This window comes from Rhea pennata, chromosome 7 (genome assembly GCF_028389875.1).
Source record: "Rhea pennata isolate bPtePen1 chromosome 7, bPtePen1.pri, whole genome shotgun sequence".
NCBI classification, from domain to species: domain Eukaryota; kingdom Metazoa; phylum Chordata; class Aves; order Rheiformes; family Rheidae; genus Rhea; species Rhea pennata.
This window is the reverse complement of record NC_084669.1, coordinates 15,873,318-15,891,994: the sequence shown is the minus strand read 5'-3', so window position 1 is coordinate 15,891,994 and position 18,677 is coordinate 15,873,318. Positions and strand designations below refer to the sequence as shown.

The 18,677-nt window shown below is 47.0% G+C and overlaps 1 protein-coding gene across 1 annotated transcript; it reads left to right on the top strand.

Annotated features, from left to right (window-relative positions):
• The first annotated feature begins 511 nt into the window (after window positions 1–511).
• ARHGAP19 (Rho GTPase activating protein 19) lies at window positions 512–17,638 on the top strand. Its single transcript, XM_062580011.1, has 12 exons — window positions 512–550; window positions 3,366–3,631; window positions 7,850–7,930; window positions 8,244–8,453; window positions 9,043–9,269; window positions 9,824–9,910; window positions 10,868–10,933; window positions 11,673–11,861; window positions 12,549–12,647; window positions 13,239–13,331; window positions 14,190–14,258; window positions 14,779–17,638. Exons 1-12 carry the CDS (start codon window positions 522–524, stop codon window positions 14,833–14,835), a joined length of 1,473 nt encoding a protein of 490 aa, XP_062435995.1. The 5' UTR covers window positions 512–521; the 3' UTR covers window positions 14,836–17,638.
• Window positions 17,639–18,677: the final 1,039 nt, after the last annotated feature.

Here is an 18,677-nt window from a genome sequence, read left to right as displayed (position 1 = left end):
CCCTTTGGCCAGTGTGAAAGACAGGGGCAGAGAGTATTTACAGCAAGGTCCCAGAGCATGGGGTTGGTGCAGTTAAAGGACGTTGTTATTTTCCTGCCAGTGCTGTAACATTATTTGTGCCTGAATGCCATTAGAAATGTGTTTGCATGGTTTGCTCATGGCAGACGTAGGGTAGATTTGGGGCAATTTTGCAAATTCTTCTTAGATGCAGGTGAAGAACAATTAACACCAAGCTGGTCTTAATTCAAAGCTCTGGTTTCTGTGTAGGAATTATTTGCCGTTCAACTCCAGCTACACAGCCTTTGGCAAGAGACATGAATCAATTTGTCCAGCTTTTCTTTTCTGTTTTGTCTCTGTGTGAAGGCTGATGCCCAATGTGTGCCAAGGGGGCCTTTCAGACCCAATAATGCGTCCTTGTGTCTCGTAGCATGCGTGGAATTTGCATAGGCTGTGCTGGGACAGGCAGGTTTCTTTGTTGCTGGAAACAAGGAGCAAGTTCTTTTCCCTGTCTCTGCTTCCTAATGCCTCTCCAAAAGCTCTCAGCACTCATGTAAGAAATTTACTTTTTTCTATTTATTTTTGCATTAAATGTTGTTAAACTTTGTGTAACTGTAACAACGGGTGTGCAGAGAAGTCATGTCAGTCAGTTCTAGTTGACAAAATTGTTTAATTTCTTTTCTCTGAATCTGGATATTTAACTGTTGGAGAGAGCAGATAATCTGTGATGCTTGATGTAACTGCTGCAAAGTATTTGCATATCTTCTCTGTGGGGAAACAAAAATGCTAGTGAATGAATAACAGTGCACGGATCATTGCAGGCAGGGTCACTGGGCCTATACACTTGCTATTAACCCTTCTCAGGATCTGTATTGCTGTAGAATGAGTTGTCATGGGTTTCAGGCAAAGGGCTTGCTCCACATTATGGGCAGAGTTGACACTTGTTTGTGCATTTTAGGCCCATGCAATGAAATTAGAATATGATCAGATCGGTTGGTAGTTGCTTTTTGGCAGCTGATATTGAGTTGTTGCATTTTGGTCTTGATTTATTACAGATAACAAACTGCTGAAAAACTTACTGGGAGGTACTTAGAAAAATATGGCCCCCATTTGGAGTCAGCAGCATGCTCTGTAGGCCACTCTGAGTGATGCAGCTGGGAACCTTTAAGAGCTTTCTAAGTTTTTAGATGACCTGGCAGATTGCCTTATAGTCTGCTTTGCAGACCTTCCTCCTCTCCATCCTCCTGAAGGAGTCTTTGACATCCTTGGAGAGCAATGGCAAGGGGAGAGGTTTTTGTACAAATTCTCACGATGCAAGTGTTGCTGAGAGCCTGGCTTCCTGTGATTTCAGCAAGTGTATCTCTCCCTGTGGAGTCTGAGTCCCAGCTTTTCTCTTATTCTGATCATGCATCCTGAAAATCACGCCAAGATGGTCTTTCAGGTCAGAGGTATAAAGCAGTAATTCAAATAACTGGAAGTTCACAGATAAAGCATGTAAATGGCCTGGGGTTCAGCTTACTTGCTGATGTGTGTTTTGATGACTTCTTTGTTAGCAGCTCTCAGTTTACATCAGAACAATAAGCTTCTTAGATATCTGAACTAGTATTTTAAATACTAATGCTCTATACCTGTTACTGCTCTGTTGCTTCAACCAATGCGTATAAGGTCTAGCTGGTTGCAAGTACACTTCTTTTTTGTGAAAGACATGCTGGGCGATGAGCACAGGTGCCCAGCCTTGGTTGGAACACAGTAATGTAGCCTCCTCTGCAAAAATGTAAGGAAAGGCTGGGTGCTCTGCCATGGGAAGATCACTTTGGAGTACGGGCTGGAGAAAAACTGAGGTGGCTGGAGAAGTGAGGGAGTGATTGGCAGAGCATGTACTTCCCCCAGGACGCTGCACCTCAGCTGCCAGAGTGAGCAGTATTTCTATTACCTGTATGCTTGGCACCTGCTGTTGGAAAATAGTGTTCAGTGGGGGCTCGCAATTGAGTAGGGATGTTGAAATAGTGGAAAGAAAAAGATTATGCAAGAGCCAAAGTATGATTAAAGAATTAAAAAATGTGTTACAGTGAAAGCACCCAGTGTATGCAAGCTGGGTGGGCAGACAGACCCCACCCAGAGCCTCGGAGGAACCGGCACACTGACTTGCAAAGCTGGAGCAGCATGTTATAGCAGAGTATCACATCTGAGCAATAGTTTGTGAGTGGAGAATGGTTGTGATCTTCACATTTAAGTAAAAGGGGAACAGGAGAAGCAAGCTAGGCAACTGTAGACTGGTAGGCCTGACTTCAGAAATGTGCAAGTCCTTGAGACAATGGTGAGAAGATAGTAGTGAAAGGCCTATAGGTAGTTGGATAAGGTTCAACATGAGCATTTAAGAGTGCCGATTAACCTGAGATCTGATAACTGTTTTGATTTTAGACATGGGAAATGTAGCTTACCTAACTTCCAGTAAAGCTATGTACCTATTATGGATGACCATCAGTAAAACAGTATCTCTAATACATCCCATTTCCCATACCACATGAGAAGTTATCAAACTGGAGAAATTAGACAGCAGTAGAGAACTGGGAGGTAGGATAAAGGATAGCCTGAACAAGAGGCAAGAACTGGATGAGCCAAAAAGAGATCTATTAGGAGAAAGGTTATTAAGAGTTCCTCAGATTAGTCTCGAGTGGCTCATGCTAATCCTGATGAGTTGATGCCCACTTCAGACTCAGAGTAAATAGTTGGACAGTCATTTTAGCTGGCAGAGAGCAGTATCTGAGCAGTTGTTCGCTTGCCACCTGGGAGCACCTGACCTCTTCGTTAGCAGAACTGAGAGTCAGTGTCACATGTTTACGAGCTTAGAAACAAAGTCCCACGGCGTGAGAGCTTTGTATTTGTTGCTAGGAAGGTAGTGATGATGGAATGGCTACAGGAGGTGATGAGTATGAGCTGGCTTTGAATACATTTAGCTTGGGATTTAAACTTTAAGGCCACTGGGAATAAATTTCTGAGAAGAAAAGGGGACTGAACTTATTTAAGACTGAGAGTGATGAGTTAATATAAAATATTAGATATCGTAGCTGCCTGAGCTGTGAGAAAGTGGATGCAGTGAGAGTTTCTTCACTTGGGTGCTCTCATGTGTTGTTGAAAATGCTATCATTACACTACAGAGTGCTAGTTTTGGGCTGTGTTATGCAAAGAGGCGAAAAATGTTTTTGCTCCAAAGGGAAATTAAACTATGCTGTACTGAACACTCACCAAAGATGTACCATGGGTATAGTCTTGTAGCCCCTTTGTTGACAGATGTCTCCTTCAGGGCAGACCAGCTGGCTGTAACAGCAAAGCAATGAAGAGATTTTTTTTCTTTCCTTTTTTTCCAGTGATGCCATCTGCAATTTTGTCATTTGCAATGACTCCTCCCTCCGCAGCCAGCCGATCATCTTCAATCCCGATTTCTTTGTGGAGAAGCTGCGCCATGAAAAACCGGAGGTGTTCACAGAGCTCGTGGTCAGCAACATCACCAGGCTCATTGACTTGCCTGGGGCAGAACTGGCCCAGCTGATGGGCGAGGAGGACCCAAAGCTGCCTGGGGGAAACGGCATAGCCTCTGGATTTTTGCGTTCCCTGATGTCTCTGAAACGCAAAGGTGAGTGTGGCATGGTGCCTAGCACCTACCTTTAGAGTTGGGCTGACTGTCATCTGTTACAGGTAGTTTAGAGAAATTTCAGTGCAAGCCTATTTTTTCAAGCTTCTCTCAAATGCTTAATACTGTAGGTTTGTAATCTCTGGGTATGTCAGCTTTGGGAAACAGCAAAACAGAGGCCAGGAAATTCAGCCAGGAAATGCCTTGCTGCTTCTAGAGTATCTTTATTCTGAGGGTTTGTTTGAGTTGGCCGCAGTCAGTTGGCTGCTCATTGTGCTCGGTGCAACACAAACCACAGAAATGTAGCTTTGGCCCTGACTCTTCCTGATCTGACTCTGTGGATGGGACCGAGCTGGAGGGGTGTTCCAGATCAAACCGCAGGTTCTTCCAATGCATGCCAAGGTGTCCTTGACTCTTTACTCAGCATGCTTATTTTTGTCTGTGGTAGTTCATGCTTCTCATTGGCTTTCCTCATTAATGATAGAGTATCAGTAAAGGCTGAGAATGTCAACTTCTGTGAACAGCAGTAATGTCCATGTTTTCCAGGCCACTGACTTTACTCAGTGCCTTCTGTCTCCTTCAGTTATTATCCCAGCTTTCTTGAAGGTCGTGTCTGTGCAGCTTAGAAATTTGTGGAACAGGTAAGCTTCTGCCATCCCAGTGCCAGTGAGTCAGTGACAAAGCTGTCTCTGCCCGAGCCCAGATTTGATCCTAGGGAGTCACTTGTTTCTTTCTTCTGTTGAGGCAAGCATAGCTTCCAACACTCACCTGGAGTTTTCTTCTCCTGACTATTCTTACCTTTTCTTTAATGTTTGGCTGTTGTAATCATGAAATACTAGCCCCAGCACCCTTCTCAGAAGTCTAAAGTTTGCCTTTGAGCGCGTGTCTTCACATCCTCTCCTCACCAGCAGCTGGCAGTTACAATTCAATTTAATTATATCTTAAAGGATTTTCCAGATGTGTGTGCCTGCTTATACCTCTGCCCACTCTCAAGGGGATGGTTAAACGTTTCACTTTTCTGGACAGAAACTGACTCTTTCTGGATGCCTCTCACATCCCTCCTTCAGCCATGGTTTCCTAGCTAGATTGTCTGTTTTTTGGCAGAGAAGCTGTGGGTAGTTGTCTTCAAATGTTGACAGTTGGGATTGAATACTTCAAATGAATCTCCCATTTCCTTTGAGAAATTCTGGTACTGTGAACACCTCTGAGAAGAGAATTACCAGTATGTCTGAGTTCTTTTGCTTTCAATCTTTGTATCATTTCTCTAAGTGTTCCTTTTCCTACCAGACTTATGCATCTATAAGGATAATCTCTGAACTCCACTGCTCAGACTGAACTCTGGTACTGGCATCTGCCCTCTGCTCCTGGCTTACCTGGTGGGATTCCTAGTAGACACACTTGCCCTGCCAGGCAAGTGAACAGCCAGGCTGGACTGAACAGCACTGCAGGGGATAATCAAGTACTGCAAATCAAATACTTCAGCGTCCTTTGGTGAGAATTACTCAGTATCACCATGATTTTCCTTGCTGCTCTATAATAACAGGTCTTTACACTCTTCTCCCAAACTGCAGTTACACTGTGCTTGGTCCTGTGTTGCACTCACCTCTGTGTGAGTGCAACACTTTAGTGAACACCTTAGTGTTCATGGAAACTTCCCTGTTCTTCTTGAAATTGTCTAGCAGGGACTTGTCAGTCTTCTCTGACTTTTTTTTTTTAATTAGCCATACTCTGCTGGAGCACTGTTCTTACCAGCTGTCAGAACTGATGTCTCCTGCTAGTCCCTCTTCCACCAGGAGCTCTACTTTACCCAATACAGACTGCTTCCATGACCATGTGTCTGCACTAAAGCTACAGTAAACAGATGTTTCCAAGTCAACTGGCTGCACTCCCAGGCTGCAATGGCAGTGTCTCCTTGCATTGACAGGCACTGTCTGTGAACTCCAGACTCTGAGAACAAGTTTGTGCCTACAGAGAAAATCAACTTCATGTAATATGTTTCATCTTAGAGCTATTCTTTGTTTCTCTTGATGTTTGTTCTAGCTACTCTATAACAGGTTTTATTTCTTCAAAGCCAGAGGCCAAGGACTGTAGAGCTCAGAGCTGATCAAACTGCAAATACTTCTGACTTCTTTGAGCATCAGGAAATTCAGAATCATGCTGCTTCTTAGTTTCTGAAGCAATTGTACAATAACATCGAAACCTTTATAACTCAGCATCCATTCTCCAGACACTTCTTTCAAGTTTCTTTGAGAATCAAATTCTTATTCAGATACCAACTTCTGACTTTAAAAGTAAATCAAATTCATCAGACCTTGCACGTCTCCAGAAGATATGTTTTCCTCTCCCTGGCCACTACGGATTCCATCTGATGAATGTATAATGAATTTAGTTTTCTTCAAGGACAAGAATCTTTTACTAACCATTCTTTCATTTCATGTTCAAGCCTTTCAATCTTACATGAGGATCAAGAGGTCTCATTGTCCTCTTTCATTCTGCAAGGCTGAAGACCTTTTCCATGTGCTTTATCAGAGAGGGATCAGAAAGCTCTTGATCTAACAGGAGGTTAGAGTTCTTCATGGCTTACCACATATTTCGGAAATCTAGTTGCATAGGAAGGCTGCTTGAGAAGTGCACGGGGTTAACCTGGTCTTTCTCACATGCTGTGATTATCCATACCTCAGAACAGTAAGATCTGTAGTACAACAGACGAAAAGCTTGTAAAATCACCATGTTCTATGAGGAGAAAAAAAGCAAGACAAAGCCTATGAGGGAGATAACTTTTATCAGGCCAGCTAATGCACTGTTTGGATCACTTGGCTATCAGCTGCAACAGTAAGAGGAAAACTTTCAGCCCTGAAAGCTGGTGCAAATGCCCAGCTTGACTTCAGAAGTGGCCTGTGCTCCTGCAAGCCTGGTAATAAGGAGCGGAGATCTATTTTTTTTTCTTTTTTTTTTTAATCTGATGGCTCTTTGAAGCCTAAGTATAAAGACAGGAGGAACCGACTATATGCCTGGTTCCAGTTTTCAGTCCCAGTCAGCATGCACAGTATCTAGCATTTTGTTTCTAGCTGTGGTCAAAGCCTACATTCTTCTCAGGAGAGAAGTGGTACCTCTGGCTCTGGTTGCTGCTGCTGAGGTCATGGGAGTTGCTTCAGCCTTTTGAGACATAGTGTACTGGCTGTGTATATCTGATGAAAGAAGTCAATCACTCTCAAGACCCCATTTATTAGAAAATATTAACCTGCTTGATACCTACTTTCTTACCTGGCAAGTCCCTTTCTAGCCAGAAACAGTTTTCTACAGTGGTTCAACAAGTGCTTTTCAGTTTAAGTGGACTTCTAATCTAATGATTCTTTCCATATAGAGGTCTCCTTCCTTTCAGCTCAATTGCTGCTCTCTTTTTGGGACCTGGAACTTGTATTACTGACTGGAGCTCTGGAACTGGTAACTCATGCCTGATTTTTGTTAGCAGAGATAAAAGGAAACTCCAGGAGTGAGAGGAGCTGTTGGTATTCCTTACAGAGAAGGGCCCAGTTCATTGCTTCCCTACTGTCCCTTCTAGTTTTTCCTTCTTCAGTATCAGAAGATACTTCATGCTTTACTGTACTCAGTACAGGGCAGCTGACATGGGGGAGAGATTTGCTGCTATTTATTCATCTCTGAAAAGGAGACTGACATGAGTCAGCCAGACCATGTCTGCCTTCCTTGCTGGTGCTTATTCCCTTCTCCCATGTCTTGTAACTGCAGCTCTTTCTTCTGCCTCCCTGCATGTCAGGCCACAGTGAGGACTAATGCAGGCCTCACTTCCTAGCTATGTAATGCCCCTGTGAGGCAGGTACCTGGGAAATCCAGGCTGCCACATCTGCTTTTTCCACTTTAACTGCTGTTTCCGTAGGATCCATGCTTGCAGATATGCCCTTTAAAAATGAAACATCTGTTCTGATGTTCCTTTTTGGGAGCTAGAGAATGTTTGCTTTAGCTGATAAAAACTGTAATTAAGCTGAGGTAAGAAGCAAGATGATGAAGCCCTTGCAAATACAGCACTGGGAGATGAAGTGACTTATTTGGGAGTGCTTGTGAGATAACGTCTATTAGGACCTTTTATCCTTAGCATTTTTGTGCGTTAGTCTTTGCTTACTGAGATTCTGTTCTTTGGGGAATACTCTTCTCTGGGGCTATTGGGCTCTGAGCTGCCTGAACATGTTATCCTCTGTTCTACAGAGAAAGGGGTGGTATTTGGCTCACCGCTGACAGAAGAAGGCATTGCACAGGTTTCCCAGCTAATTGAATACCTGCATAAACGTAAGTGACTGTCTTATTGCCTTCCTATCTGTTTGGGCCACCTCAGGTCTCTGGCGCAGGCTGAGAGGCAAGGGAGTTTGGGGCAGGACTAGGCAACTGTTCCTCAGGATTGCCTAGCAGATGAGTTCATCTCTTTCTCCTTGTTTCTGTTGAACCTTCTGCTGGTGTGACCCAGCCTGAAGTCATGGCTCTGAATCCTGCTCACTCTAGGTTTGCTGTTGAGTTCTAGAAAGCTGGGAGAACTGCTTTAGTAAGAGGAAGGAAATCGGCCTTTGAATAACCAGGGTCCTTTTTCCTCCCCTCTGCTGAGCAGATCTACGAGCAGAAGGCTTGTTTCGGGTGCCAGGCAACAGCATCAGGCAACAGATCCTAAAGGATGCTCTGAACAGTGGTACAGATATTGACCTTGACTCTGGGGAGTTTCATTCCAATGATGTGGCCACCTTGCTGAAGATGTTCTTGGGCGAATTACCAGAGCCTCTGCTGACACACAAGCATTTTCACGCCCACCTCAAAATTGCAGGTGAGTGAGCAGCGAGAGACAACTATGAGCAGAGGGAAGAAAGCCAACCTCCTAGAGAGCTGGTAATGCTGCAGAGCCACAGGGTAAGCTGGAGGAGATTCTGAAGTTCATTTCCTAAAAGCAGGGTAAGATGACCCTTACGGTAGAAAGATTAGAGGTGGAAATCCTAAGAAATCACACTGGGTCTCTCTAGCCCAATCTTGCCCTCCAGCAGCATAAGCAGATGCCTAGGGAAGTACAGTAGATCGATCGTTGGGTAATCTGAGTCTCCAGCTGTTTTAAGTCTGGAGGTTTCTTGAGCCAGGTGCAGTTTCAATGTACTTGGTAGCCCTTAATGAACTGTCTTGTGTGAACTTACTCTGTCTGGAACCCATAAAAACTATTAGCAACTGTGTTATTCTGTGGGAGGAATACCATGGATGAATTTGAGGGGCTTGGAAGCAAGGGGAAGGGAACTGCAGGGCCAAGAGCTAAGCAGGAGTTTGGAAGAGAACTGACTGGGTGAAGAGGAGAGGGTAACAGGCTGCAATGGACCTGCTGTTAGGGAAGGCAATGTGTGTCCTTCACCTTCTGCTCTGTGCTTTGGCAGATTTGATGCTGTTTGATGAGAAGGGGAATAAGACTAGCACTCCGGACAAAGAGCGCCAAATCGAAGCCCTTCAGCTGCTGTTCTTGATCCTTCCTGCACCTAACCGCAGCCTACTCAAACTGCTGCTGGATTTGCTCTACCAGACAGCAAAGAAGCAGGACAAGAACAAGATGTCTGCCCACAATCTTGCTCTCATGTTTGCACCTCATATCCTGTGGCCCAGAAATGTGAGCAATGCCTCAGTATCTGCTGGTGGGATGTCACAAGGTAGAAAGGAGAGGCTTGGCAGCTATAGGGGAGCACTGGGATGGGAAGGATGAGTGATGTGAGAGCTGGAGACTGCAATAGTGAAGTAGAGCTGCCTGGCTGGACTCAGGGTCATGGTGTTCAGCCCAAACCTGCCCTAAGTCCCATTTGTCACTGATACTTCCTCTTTACTAGCAAGATTTAAAGCACAGCACAGTCCTGCTTCTTTTAAGAACGGCTGCTCTAGGCAAACCTTGCAGACCTCACTCTGCAAGGTTTCTTGGGCTACTGGTAAACTCTTTTGCCTTAGAGCTGTCTGGGTGGCCAGGGTGTTAGGCCAGCTCTTTTCAGAGCAGCTTTGGCTATGTGAACTTGCTAGTCAGCATGCTGTGAGCCTTGCCTGCCCATCTCCTCAGAGCTGAGCTCCCACTGAGCCACTGAATGTGTCCATGTCCCAGAAACAACGTAGGCAACAGAAGAGACCCTTCCTCCTCTCCTTCTAACAGCTGCTCCTTGGTCTGTGTCCCTTTGCCAGGTGACAGCAAATGACCTGCAGGAGAATATCACAAAGCTAAACAACGGAGTGACCTTCATGATCAAACACTCACAGAAACTCTTCAAAGTAAGTGTGCTTTGAGGTCCTGATCTTCCTGCCCCTTCTGCAGGAGACTGAATACCCCTTGTCCAGACAGGTCTCAGATGTCAGGGGTATATCCTGGGCACTCTCCTGTGGCAGGAGAAGGAGGATTTGTACAACTGTTTCTTTAGTGACTAGAGAAGAAGTCTTGGCTGGGCAAACAGCCCAGGGGAATGAAGACAGCCATGGAGGTGGCTTTTCTGCCTTGGCAAGGTCAGAGGCATGGTGCAGTGTAATACCACCCTCTACTGGACACCCAGAACCTGCTTTCCATAAGGGAAACTGGTTTTCCTGGGGCAGTTATTGGTGGGGGCTCTTGTTGGGAAACTTTGGGATTCTGGTGGAATAAGGAAATTGAAGGGATGAAAGCTGCTGGCACCTGGAATGCAGGAGATCACTTTGTTGTGAACACTTCTCCATGTGGCAGTCAACCCAGTGCTGTTATGGGCAGAGTTTGCAGTCCTGAGCCTCTTGGTCTAGTTCAGTGTGGGGTGTTGTGGTAGCATAGTTAGAGTGGGGCTTTCTGCAGGTCCCTGCAGGGAAGTGTTTCCAGAACAGATAGTCTCTTGGCTTCCCAGGACCTTCCTTGTCCTGTTCTGTGGGCTTCTGCTGTCTACATAGAGTCTTCCCATAGAAAGTGCCCCTTCTGACCTCTTTATCAGGTACCTGTTTGGCCAGAGCTGGGAGAATTGCTTGGAAAAAGCTTTTGTGTGGAACCTGTTGTAATTCTGTTCCCCTTTTGTTGATTATGTGTGTCAAACTGAGCAGAGATTGCACTGGGGACATGAAACATCACTGCTTGGTCTGCTCTCGACAGCTGAGTCTCAGAAATGGCTTGTGAGGAGCAGCTCTTGGAGAGGCTGCATCTTTCCCCAAAGTCAAGCACATTAAACGTGTGTGATATTTCCCCTATGTTCATGGCCTCATCTCTCCTCTGCCCAGGCCCCAGCTTACATCCGGGAATGTGCCAGGCTCCACTATCTTGGATCCAGAGCCCATGCATCAAAGGTAAGGCCAGCAAATGCAGTGCCTGCCCTCCAGGAAAGGGCAGAGGCTATGCTCCTGCAAAGGGATCTTTGTGAGTGAAAGAAGCTGCAAACAAACCAAATCATGTAGGAGGATGTGTCAGAGAGCAGGAGGGAGGAAACCATATTACATGGTGGTTTAGGCAATTTAGGCAGTTAGGAAATTAAGGAAATTGGGCAGAGTTGAAGCATCTGTTAATCAAAAACACCAGGAAAGCTACCAGCCCCTCTCTAGCAGCAAACCTGCTTGCTGTGCCTATCACATGCAGCACCTGCTACTTTGTGGGGCTGTGCCTTCCAGACAGACACATCCACTGCCTTGGCTAAGCTGCTTGCAAAGAGGGACTGGAATAAAGGCTACCTGGTGCTGCTGGGATAAGATTTGTCTGTGTCTTTCCAGCAAATGCTTTTCTGCCCCATATAGCTGCAGAAGAGGGAAGATGCTTTGGAACAAGCTGCAGTAACCCGTCGCAAGCCTGTTAGAGCTTCTGCAGCTGGCATCCAGGAGGGAGGGAAGAAGCAATGGGGTCACCTTTGTGTTGCTGTCACCTCTGCCTGGCACAGGGCCTGCTGGTGCAGTGCTGCTGCAGAGGGGTAGAGAAAACTCAGCCCTGAATGCTCGCTGGGGTGAGGCAGCTCACGAGACAGTTTCCAGTGTGGCTCAGATGGGTAGCTCATTTGGATTAAAGCATGGCAAGCAACTGCTCTCTCCACTTTCCCAGGATGACCTGGACCTGCTGACCTCTCCTAGCTCCAAGGAGCTGCAGCCTCTCAAGTCTCAGAAGCGAAGCCGATTGGACCCTTGCCATCAGGAGGAGACCCAGCAGCGCACAGAGGAGGCACTGAAGGAGCTCTTCCGCCATGTCCACAATATGCCTGACTCTGCAAAGAAGAAGAAGCTCATTCGGCAGGTAGTGTGGGGAGAAAAGATATCTTTAGGGGCATAGCACTAAAGGCAGGCCTGCTGGAGGGCTGCTTTTCAGTTCTGGGGAGGGTGAGCTTTGGGCCTTGCAAGAGGTAGAGCTGCATGAAGGAAGGGGAGGAGGAAGCCTGTGCTGAATGTGGCTGATAGTGGAGGCCGTTGCTGCTCTGAGCTCTCTGTCTCCCAAGCAAAGGATTTGGCAGCCAGAAGTCCCCCAGTCCTGATCATGGCCATATTGAGCTTGCTACCTCAGGAAGAGAAAAATCCTGTCTCGTCTTGCCTGCATAGTGTGGGACAGATTGGTCTGCGCTTAGTCTAGTGAGCAATTCCAGAAAACCTACTGCTTAAGGGAGCCTGGGCACAACCAATGCCTATTCTGTCTGCCAACCCTTAGTTCCTGCTCAAACCCCTTTCTACTATGGTAGCTACTGGTCTTGGCTGACCAGGTAGCCAGCACAAAGCAGCCTCGCACTCAAGCTTCCTGTAACCCTGGGTAGGAGAAGTGTCCTTCCTTTGCTTGCTTCTTCCTGCAGCTTTGAGCTGCCCCTCCATTTTGAGGGGGTAGAAAATACTAAGCAATGTCTAGCCAGAGGGCAACAGACAGGGCTGTGCACAGCAACAAGAAGCTGATAAGCTAATAGCTATGCTAACATGCTGCTCTCGTGTTTTCTCCTAGTTTAATAAGCATCCTACAGCTCTCACTCCTGGTTCTGATGTACGTACACCCCCAGCACAAAGACGCACCCGCTCACGCTCCTTCAGCGGTCTCATTAAGGTAAAGGCAGCCTCTGACCCATGCTCTCTGCTGCGAGTTTCTGATGGCACTCTGTGCTTCTTTCTTGCCCTGGCTTGTGTAAGGTACTTGACAGTAGGGACTATTCAAAGTACTGTCTGGTAAAGAACACAGATCCACTGGGGATGGGAAAAGGAGTACAGCAAGAATAAGCCTTGCTAGTATAAAATGTAATTATCTATGAGACAAATACATATCTGTATGATCTGTGCATCTTTGCAAAGGCATCGTTGCTTCTCAGGATGAGATGAAGACTGACAGGGAGCAGGTCACTTAGTCTAGGTGGCTGTTAGCACAAGTGCTAGCATGCTGGAGGCTGCTCTACAGCAGCATGTACCTGCTCTTGACCGTCTGGGCTCCTGGCCAGGCCTAGTGTCACCTGAATCCTTTAGGACCATGCAGGCTAAGCCTGGTGGAATGGTATTTCAGGTGGTTCTCTTTTGCAGTCTTTGTCCCAGCCTGGCTTCCTGTTTTCTTTCTCAGCATCCACCTGTTTACCAGAAACACATCCTACTTTTCCTTTTCTGTTTTGCACTCTGAGCACTAGCCAACAGCTCTCTCCTCCTTATGCAGCGGAAGGTTTTGGGAACACCAGTTATCATCGAGAGGAAGAACAGGGATGTCACGCCAGAGCCTGAGCAAGCTAGCAAAGAGAACATGCATCTGGTAAGAGCTTCTCCCAGCCCTGCTGAAGCTGCCAATGAGGGAGTGCATGAAGGGGGCATTTAAGTGCAACTTGAGCACTCATTTGAGCTATTCTTGGGGGCTGCTTGCTGTTCTCTGCTCCAATCAAGGTTTTAGAGTTTCTTCTGCATGATCAGATAAGGCCTTAGGAAGCTACTGTGGGAAGACAGTGCAGGGCTAATAGTGAAGGCAGCACTGGGAGCAGGGGTGGCAGCCTTCGGCCCTCACTCTTGTCCCTCTCGTTTATTCCTGCATCTCCCCTCGGGTGTTGGCTGTGCCCCTTTCCCTCACTTTCATCCCTCTCCATGAGTTGTATATGGAGATCTTCGCTCTCAATCTGTTCCGGGACTGAACTGAAGGTTTAGGTTCATGTTAGTCTCTAGACTTTGTTCTGTGGGTCAGTCAAGACCAGGGCTGGCCATCGCTGCCGAGGTCGCTCTTGTTCCCAGCTCAGTCTTCAGGCCCAAGCAGTGCAGCCGTGGCTGTACAGCACTGCAGTGACTCTGAATCAGGTCTGCCCCCCTCCCATCCTTCAAGAGCCCACAACACACACATACCTCCAATTGACTGGCTTACCGAGTGGCCTGCACACATGGGGCAGGCATGGTCTAGTCTCTGAGGTGACAGCTGCTGCCTCTAAGTGAATCAGCAGTTTAAGGCTTGGGCAGTGCCCATACTCTGCAGTCTGCTGCCTGTGGTAGGGCTGTCCTCTGTGCTAGGGAGGCTGTGTGTAGATTTGTCTGGGAACTGCTCTCTGCTAGGAGAGCCTGCTCCCAGGGAAGGCTGTGGATATCATTTCATTCCTCAACACTCTGATCCTATTCTCCTCTCTTTTTCCAGTTACAGAAATGTGGCTCTCCAGCTCATGTGTCCCAAGCAAAGCTGAAAATTTTAGAGGGCCGGAAAGAGGTGAGATGCTCATATGTGCAGTTCTTCCTGAGGGGAACCTGTCCTGTTGGGCTCTCAGCTCTCAAGTACAGAGAGAGACTTGCAGAGACAGTGTCGCTGCAAGCAAGGTGCTGTCTCAGGCTTTGTGGCAACCGTGGTCCTATGGCTATAACAATTTGTTCCATGCCGAGCTGTGAGCGATAGATGCTCTGGAAGCCAGACCTTGAAGGGATTCACCCAAGCAGGCGTGTACAGCCCTTCTGTGAGTTGGCAGGCTGCGTGTCACGGGAAGGAGGGCAGCTAGCCTGTTGGGGCTGGTGCTAACAGCCTGTCAGGTTGGCAGTGAGATAAGAAGTTAGTACAGCCTAAGGCCAACTGCAGTAATTGTTCTTGTCTGATCGCTGTCTCATGTCTCGTACTCTGCTTTGGTAAAAGGTATGGAAAGACTGCAGTGGGAGCCCCTGTAGGGGGAGGACAGCCTATCTTCTATTCCTATGTGGCGTTCTGTGTCAAGCATTCAATCTCTAATCTTCTGCTCCAGGACTCCTGTAGACGTGTGCGAGCCCGCCTGCTTTCCAAGGAGTCATCTTCCCTGTGAATTGCCTCTCACCAATGCATGGGTGTGGAATGCCCAGCCTCACAAGCTGTGAATAATACATGCTGCACTGAGAGGGGAGTGCTACAGGCTCACGGCAGCCTTCAACATGCCAGCGCTTTTGAAACTGGACCTTTGCAAGGACTGCAGGGACTTGTTTCTATCTGTATACAAACATGTCATTCCACTATGGGGCAAACCACTGTATAACCACAACCTGTGCAGCATGTCTGACCTGCTGGCTCTGGAAAGAGCTGGAGAGCTCGCTTATGAGAAGAGCCTTGTGCATTATAGGGCCCTGTTTGTACTCCCAGCTCTTTGCAGTGTGCTGGGCAGTTTTTTTGCCCTTTTTTTTTCTGAGCTATTAACAAGTTGGCTTGTTTTTGCTTCCCCTTCTGTTAGCAGTGCAAATGAGGTACTCCAACCTTCATGTGCATCCTGGCAGCTAATCTTATCTCCAGGCCTCCTTTGGGGCTATGCTCCCTGTGCCTTCAGGGACCAGTTCTCTGCTTCCTATGGAGTCTTTTTTACCTACTGTCCCTGAAGCGCACAACTGGTACATAGCATGGGGTGGGCTAGAGAGAAGAGAAGGGGCTGAGGGTGCCATCATCTCAAATGGGGTCTGGGGAAAGCAGCTTCCCCAATAAACTCATTACCCTTTTTCAATGTGAGCTGTAAGCAGCTTCTGCTCACCACTTCCATGTGCCTGTCATATGGCGCTGCCACTGGCTTTGCCTGGGGAGCAAGGAGTGTCTCTGCTTAGCATTCTTCAAGGGAGGCTAAGCTGAGCAGGACTTGTTCCTTGGAGGCAGGAGGCTGGCAAAGGCTGTCTTGAGGCAGAAGGGCAGCCCAGCCTTTGGAAGCTGAGATGTCTAGGGCAGGCAGAGTCCATGTGCAGCATAAAAACAGCTATAGCATCATGAGAGGTGAAGGAAAGCTCCAGCTATTTGTGATCTGCAAGTGGTGCCAAAGGCTTTAGCTCAAGATATCTGGATGGCCTGTCTGGCAAGTGGCTGATTAGTAACTAAACTGGGAGAAAGGACTGGAGCTGGATTCAGCTCTTTGCTGTGAGCTATAGAAATGGGATGAAAGCATCTAGATACGAAATAAACCCCTGTTGCAGCTGGCCAGTGTCAGCTGCCTTGTTAAGCTGAAGTGCTCCAATAAGCCAGTCTCCCCCAGTAGCTGTCTGCAAGCACTCCAGGACAGGAAACACATGGGGTCACTACTGTGAAATAAAGATTTAATCAGCTGAGGAACTGTCTAAACACTTCTCAGCCCTTCTCAGCGAAGCAAATAATCTCTGAAATCCAATTATAATTGTCTTCTAATCTTTAAGAACCAGCAGCCGACAGGAGTTGGAGCTCTGTCTTTGACAGCTTTCTGGGACAACTGGTGGCAGGAGGTGTGAGGTCAGGATTTGAGCAGGGAGTTCAGTCCAACTAACCAGAGCTGTCAAAACAGGGCTTCGGAGCCCTGCATGGCTTAACTAGAATCTGTGTATTACTATTATTGGTTTTTTTGTTTGGTTTTTTTTTTTTTTTTTGGTACTGTGATTTTTAAGAGCTACAAAGCTATATGCCTTCTGCTGTTCTATCCAAAGGGATGTTCCAGGTTCTTTATGTGGGGCAGTCTTTTCCCAGTCTGACCCTGAAATGGAAGAGCTGCCTTGAAAATGTAGGGATATTGGAACTGTAGGTGTGGGAGTTGATGTTGGGAGCCTCTGTCACAGCGAAGGGAGAGCACTGGTTCTGCAGGGACCAGGCGGATGAGGATGCTGTGAGGAAGGGCAGAGGCTGTTGCTGTGTTAGCAGTATGTGCTTTTTGAATGTGTCTGTAATTATTCCCTCCAGAGGCTGAAACTGTCTGTGTGCTCTTCTTCGAAGGGCAGGCTGTGTTTTGCTGATCACACTTCTACCACTGCCCCTGCAGTTTCTCATGTTAATGGAGACTTGGGGATCTTGGCTCTGCCTCTGAACAGAGATGAGGCAGAGCTGAAGGTCTAATGCAGAGTGGCATTGCACAGAGAACTAGGCCTGGTCCTGCTACCTCTGTTTTTGCCTGCATCGAGGGTGGCTGTTGGGTGAAGCATGGGTTTGTCTAGCCCCCTGCCCCTTTCTCTCCCCCCAGCATACTCAGACATATCTATATCTCTGTATGGATATTTGCTTGGCAAGGTTATCTCATTCCTAAGACTAAATATACTGTTCCTTTACAGATGAGAGAAAAGTAACTTTTCCCTCCAGTGGCCAAACAACTGTGTCCCCCTTGGTGGCAGATCTAGCTCAAGAGCTGTGCCTGATTTCTGGCACAGCTGAGGTTTACTTAGCTCTAAAGAAGTTATCATCTCTGGGGCATCTGGCTGACATTCTGCATGTCTCAGATGCCTTCTCTGCCAAAAGCAGCGTGGGTGCAGTCTCCAGACAGGGCAGCCCGAGGCTTCAGAATTGAAGGTCTTGAGGTCAGTACCCTGGGCTTTAACCCAAGGTACTCTGAGCCGAGGCTCAGCGGACTAACAGGAACTTGGCCTCTGCGATTCCTGGATGTCACAGCCCAGTGTGTTCACACCCTCTCATAGGCGAGGGGGATTGAAGCTGTGCCTGGATGTGCCTTGTTGCTCTGCCCGGCACAGTGCCTCACAAGGATACTTCCTTCCTGAGCAGCAACTAACTGTTCCCAGAGTCTAGGATTTCTGAAATATTTTTAATCTTTTTCCTTATTTATGTATGCTATGTATCTACTGTTTCAGGCTGATGCCTTTCCATATGTTCATGTGAAATCCCCTTATTAAATGCTTTTATTTTTAGTGTTTTTGCTCCATGGCTTAAGCAGTTTCATTGGGACAGTGAGGACTTGGCAGTCCGCTTTCAAAAGGGAGAGAGCGTCTGCTCAGAAACCCTGTACTGCAATCCTTGGAGTGCAGAAGCGTTTGGTGAGCTGCTGTGTGCCTGCAGGGACAGCACTGTCCTCCTACATGGCATTTGTGCTCCCTCCTTCCAGGGGTCTTAGTGCAACACAGGATGCACAGACGAGCTTTCCTCGCACACTGGAGGTATAAAGTTGGACCTCTTTCTTTTTCTTTTCTACCTGCTGTCATCAGGGTGAAGGGAAATCTGGGTTTACAAAGAGCACTTTATATAAATAATGGATCAAATGAATACATTTTTTCTCTTTAGAACCATTCTTTTCTTGCTAATCTTGGCTGCTGAGGGAGGATGGTTTCTGCTTGCATTTTCGTTTCCTTCTTCCTAATAATGGCGTCTCAGATTTTATGCAGATTATTTCTCTGTGAAGTTCTTCCACATTTGAAATGCCCTCGGCTTGCCTGCTATGCCTCAGACGCTCATTAGCATCCTTACTGTGTGAGTTAAAAACAAGCAGGAGAAGCAAGCTGCATGGTACGTTTGAAACCTTCCTGTGGGCTCAGCTTCAAGCAGGCTGGGTTCTCCTCCAGAGGCTGAAGCTGGATATCGTGGGACTGATGCGCCTTTTCTTCCCGGAGCTCAAGGGGCTGGAGGGGATGGGACCATTATGCACTTAAAAGTGGGCATAGGAGACCAGAGAGATGCTTCAGTTCTTGAAACTGCTGAACAAAAGGAATGCAAACATTCACAGTAGCTCTTTTGAATACTGCAAATCCAATATTGCCTCCCTGATAATCATGATTCAAAGTGGCAGGCTTTATACTGCTTACATAATTTTAAAAATGAATAATTTTTAGCCCCTGAAGCCACAACCTGAGCACCTATGGTTGGCTGTAAGTAAAAAAGCAGCAGTTCTGAAGTCAGTGGAACTTAACACTGGGTGTAGGTACATACTTGAAGGAGAATCTTAGTTTTCATTAT

Coding starts and splice junctions, on each gene's coding strand:
- ARHGAP19 (XM_062580011.1), top strand. CDS start 522: ATGCCTCTCCAAAAGCTCTCAGCACTCAT. Junction 7,931..8,243: donor AATTGAATACCTGCATAAAC/GTAAGTGACTGT, acceptor TCTGCTGAGCAG/ATCTACGAGCAGAAGGCTTG. Junction 8,454..9,042: donor CGCCCACCTCAAAATTGCAG/GTGAGTGAGCAG, acceptor GTGCTTTGGCAG/ATTTGATGCTGTTTGATGAG.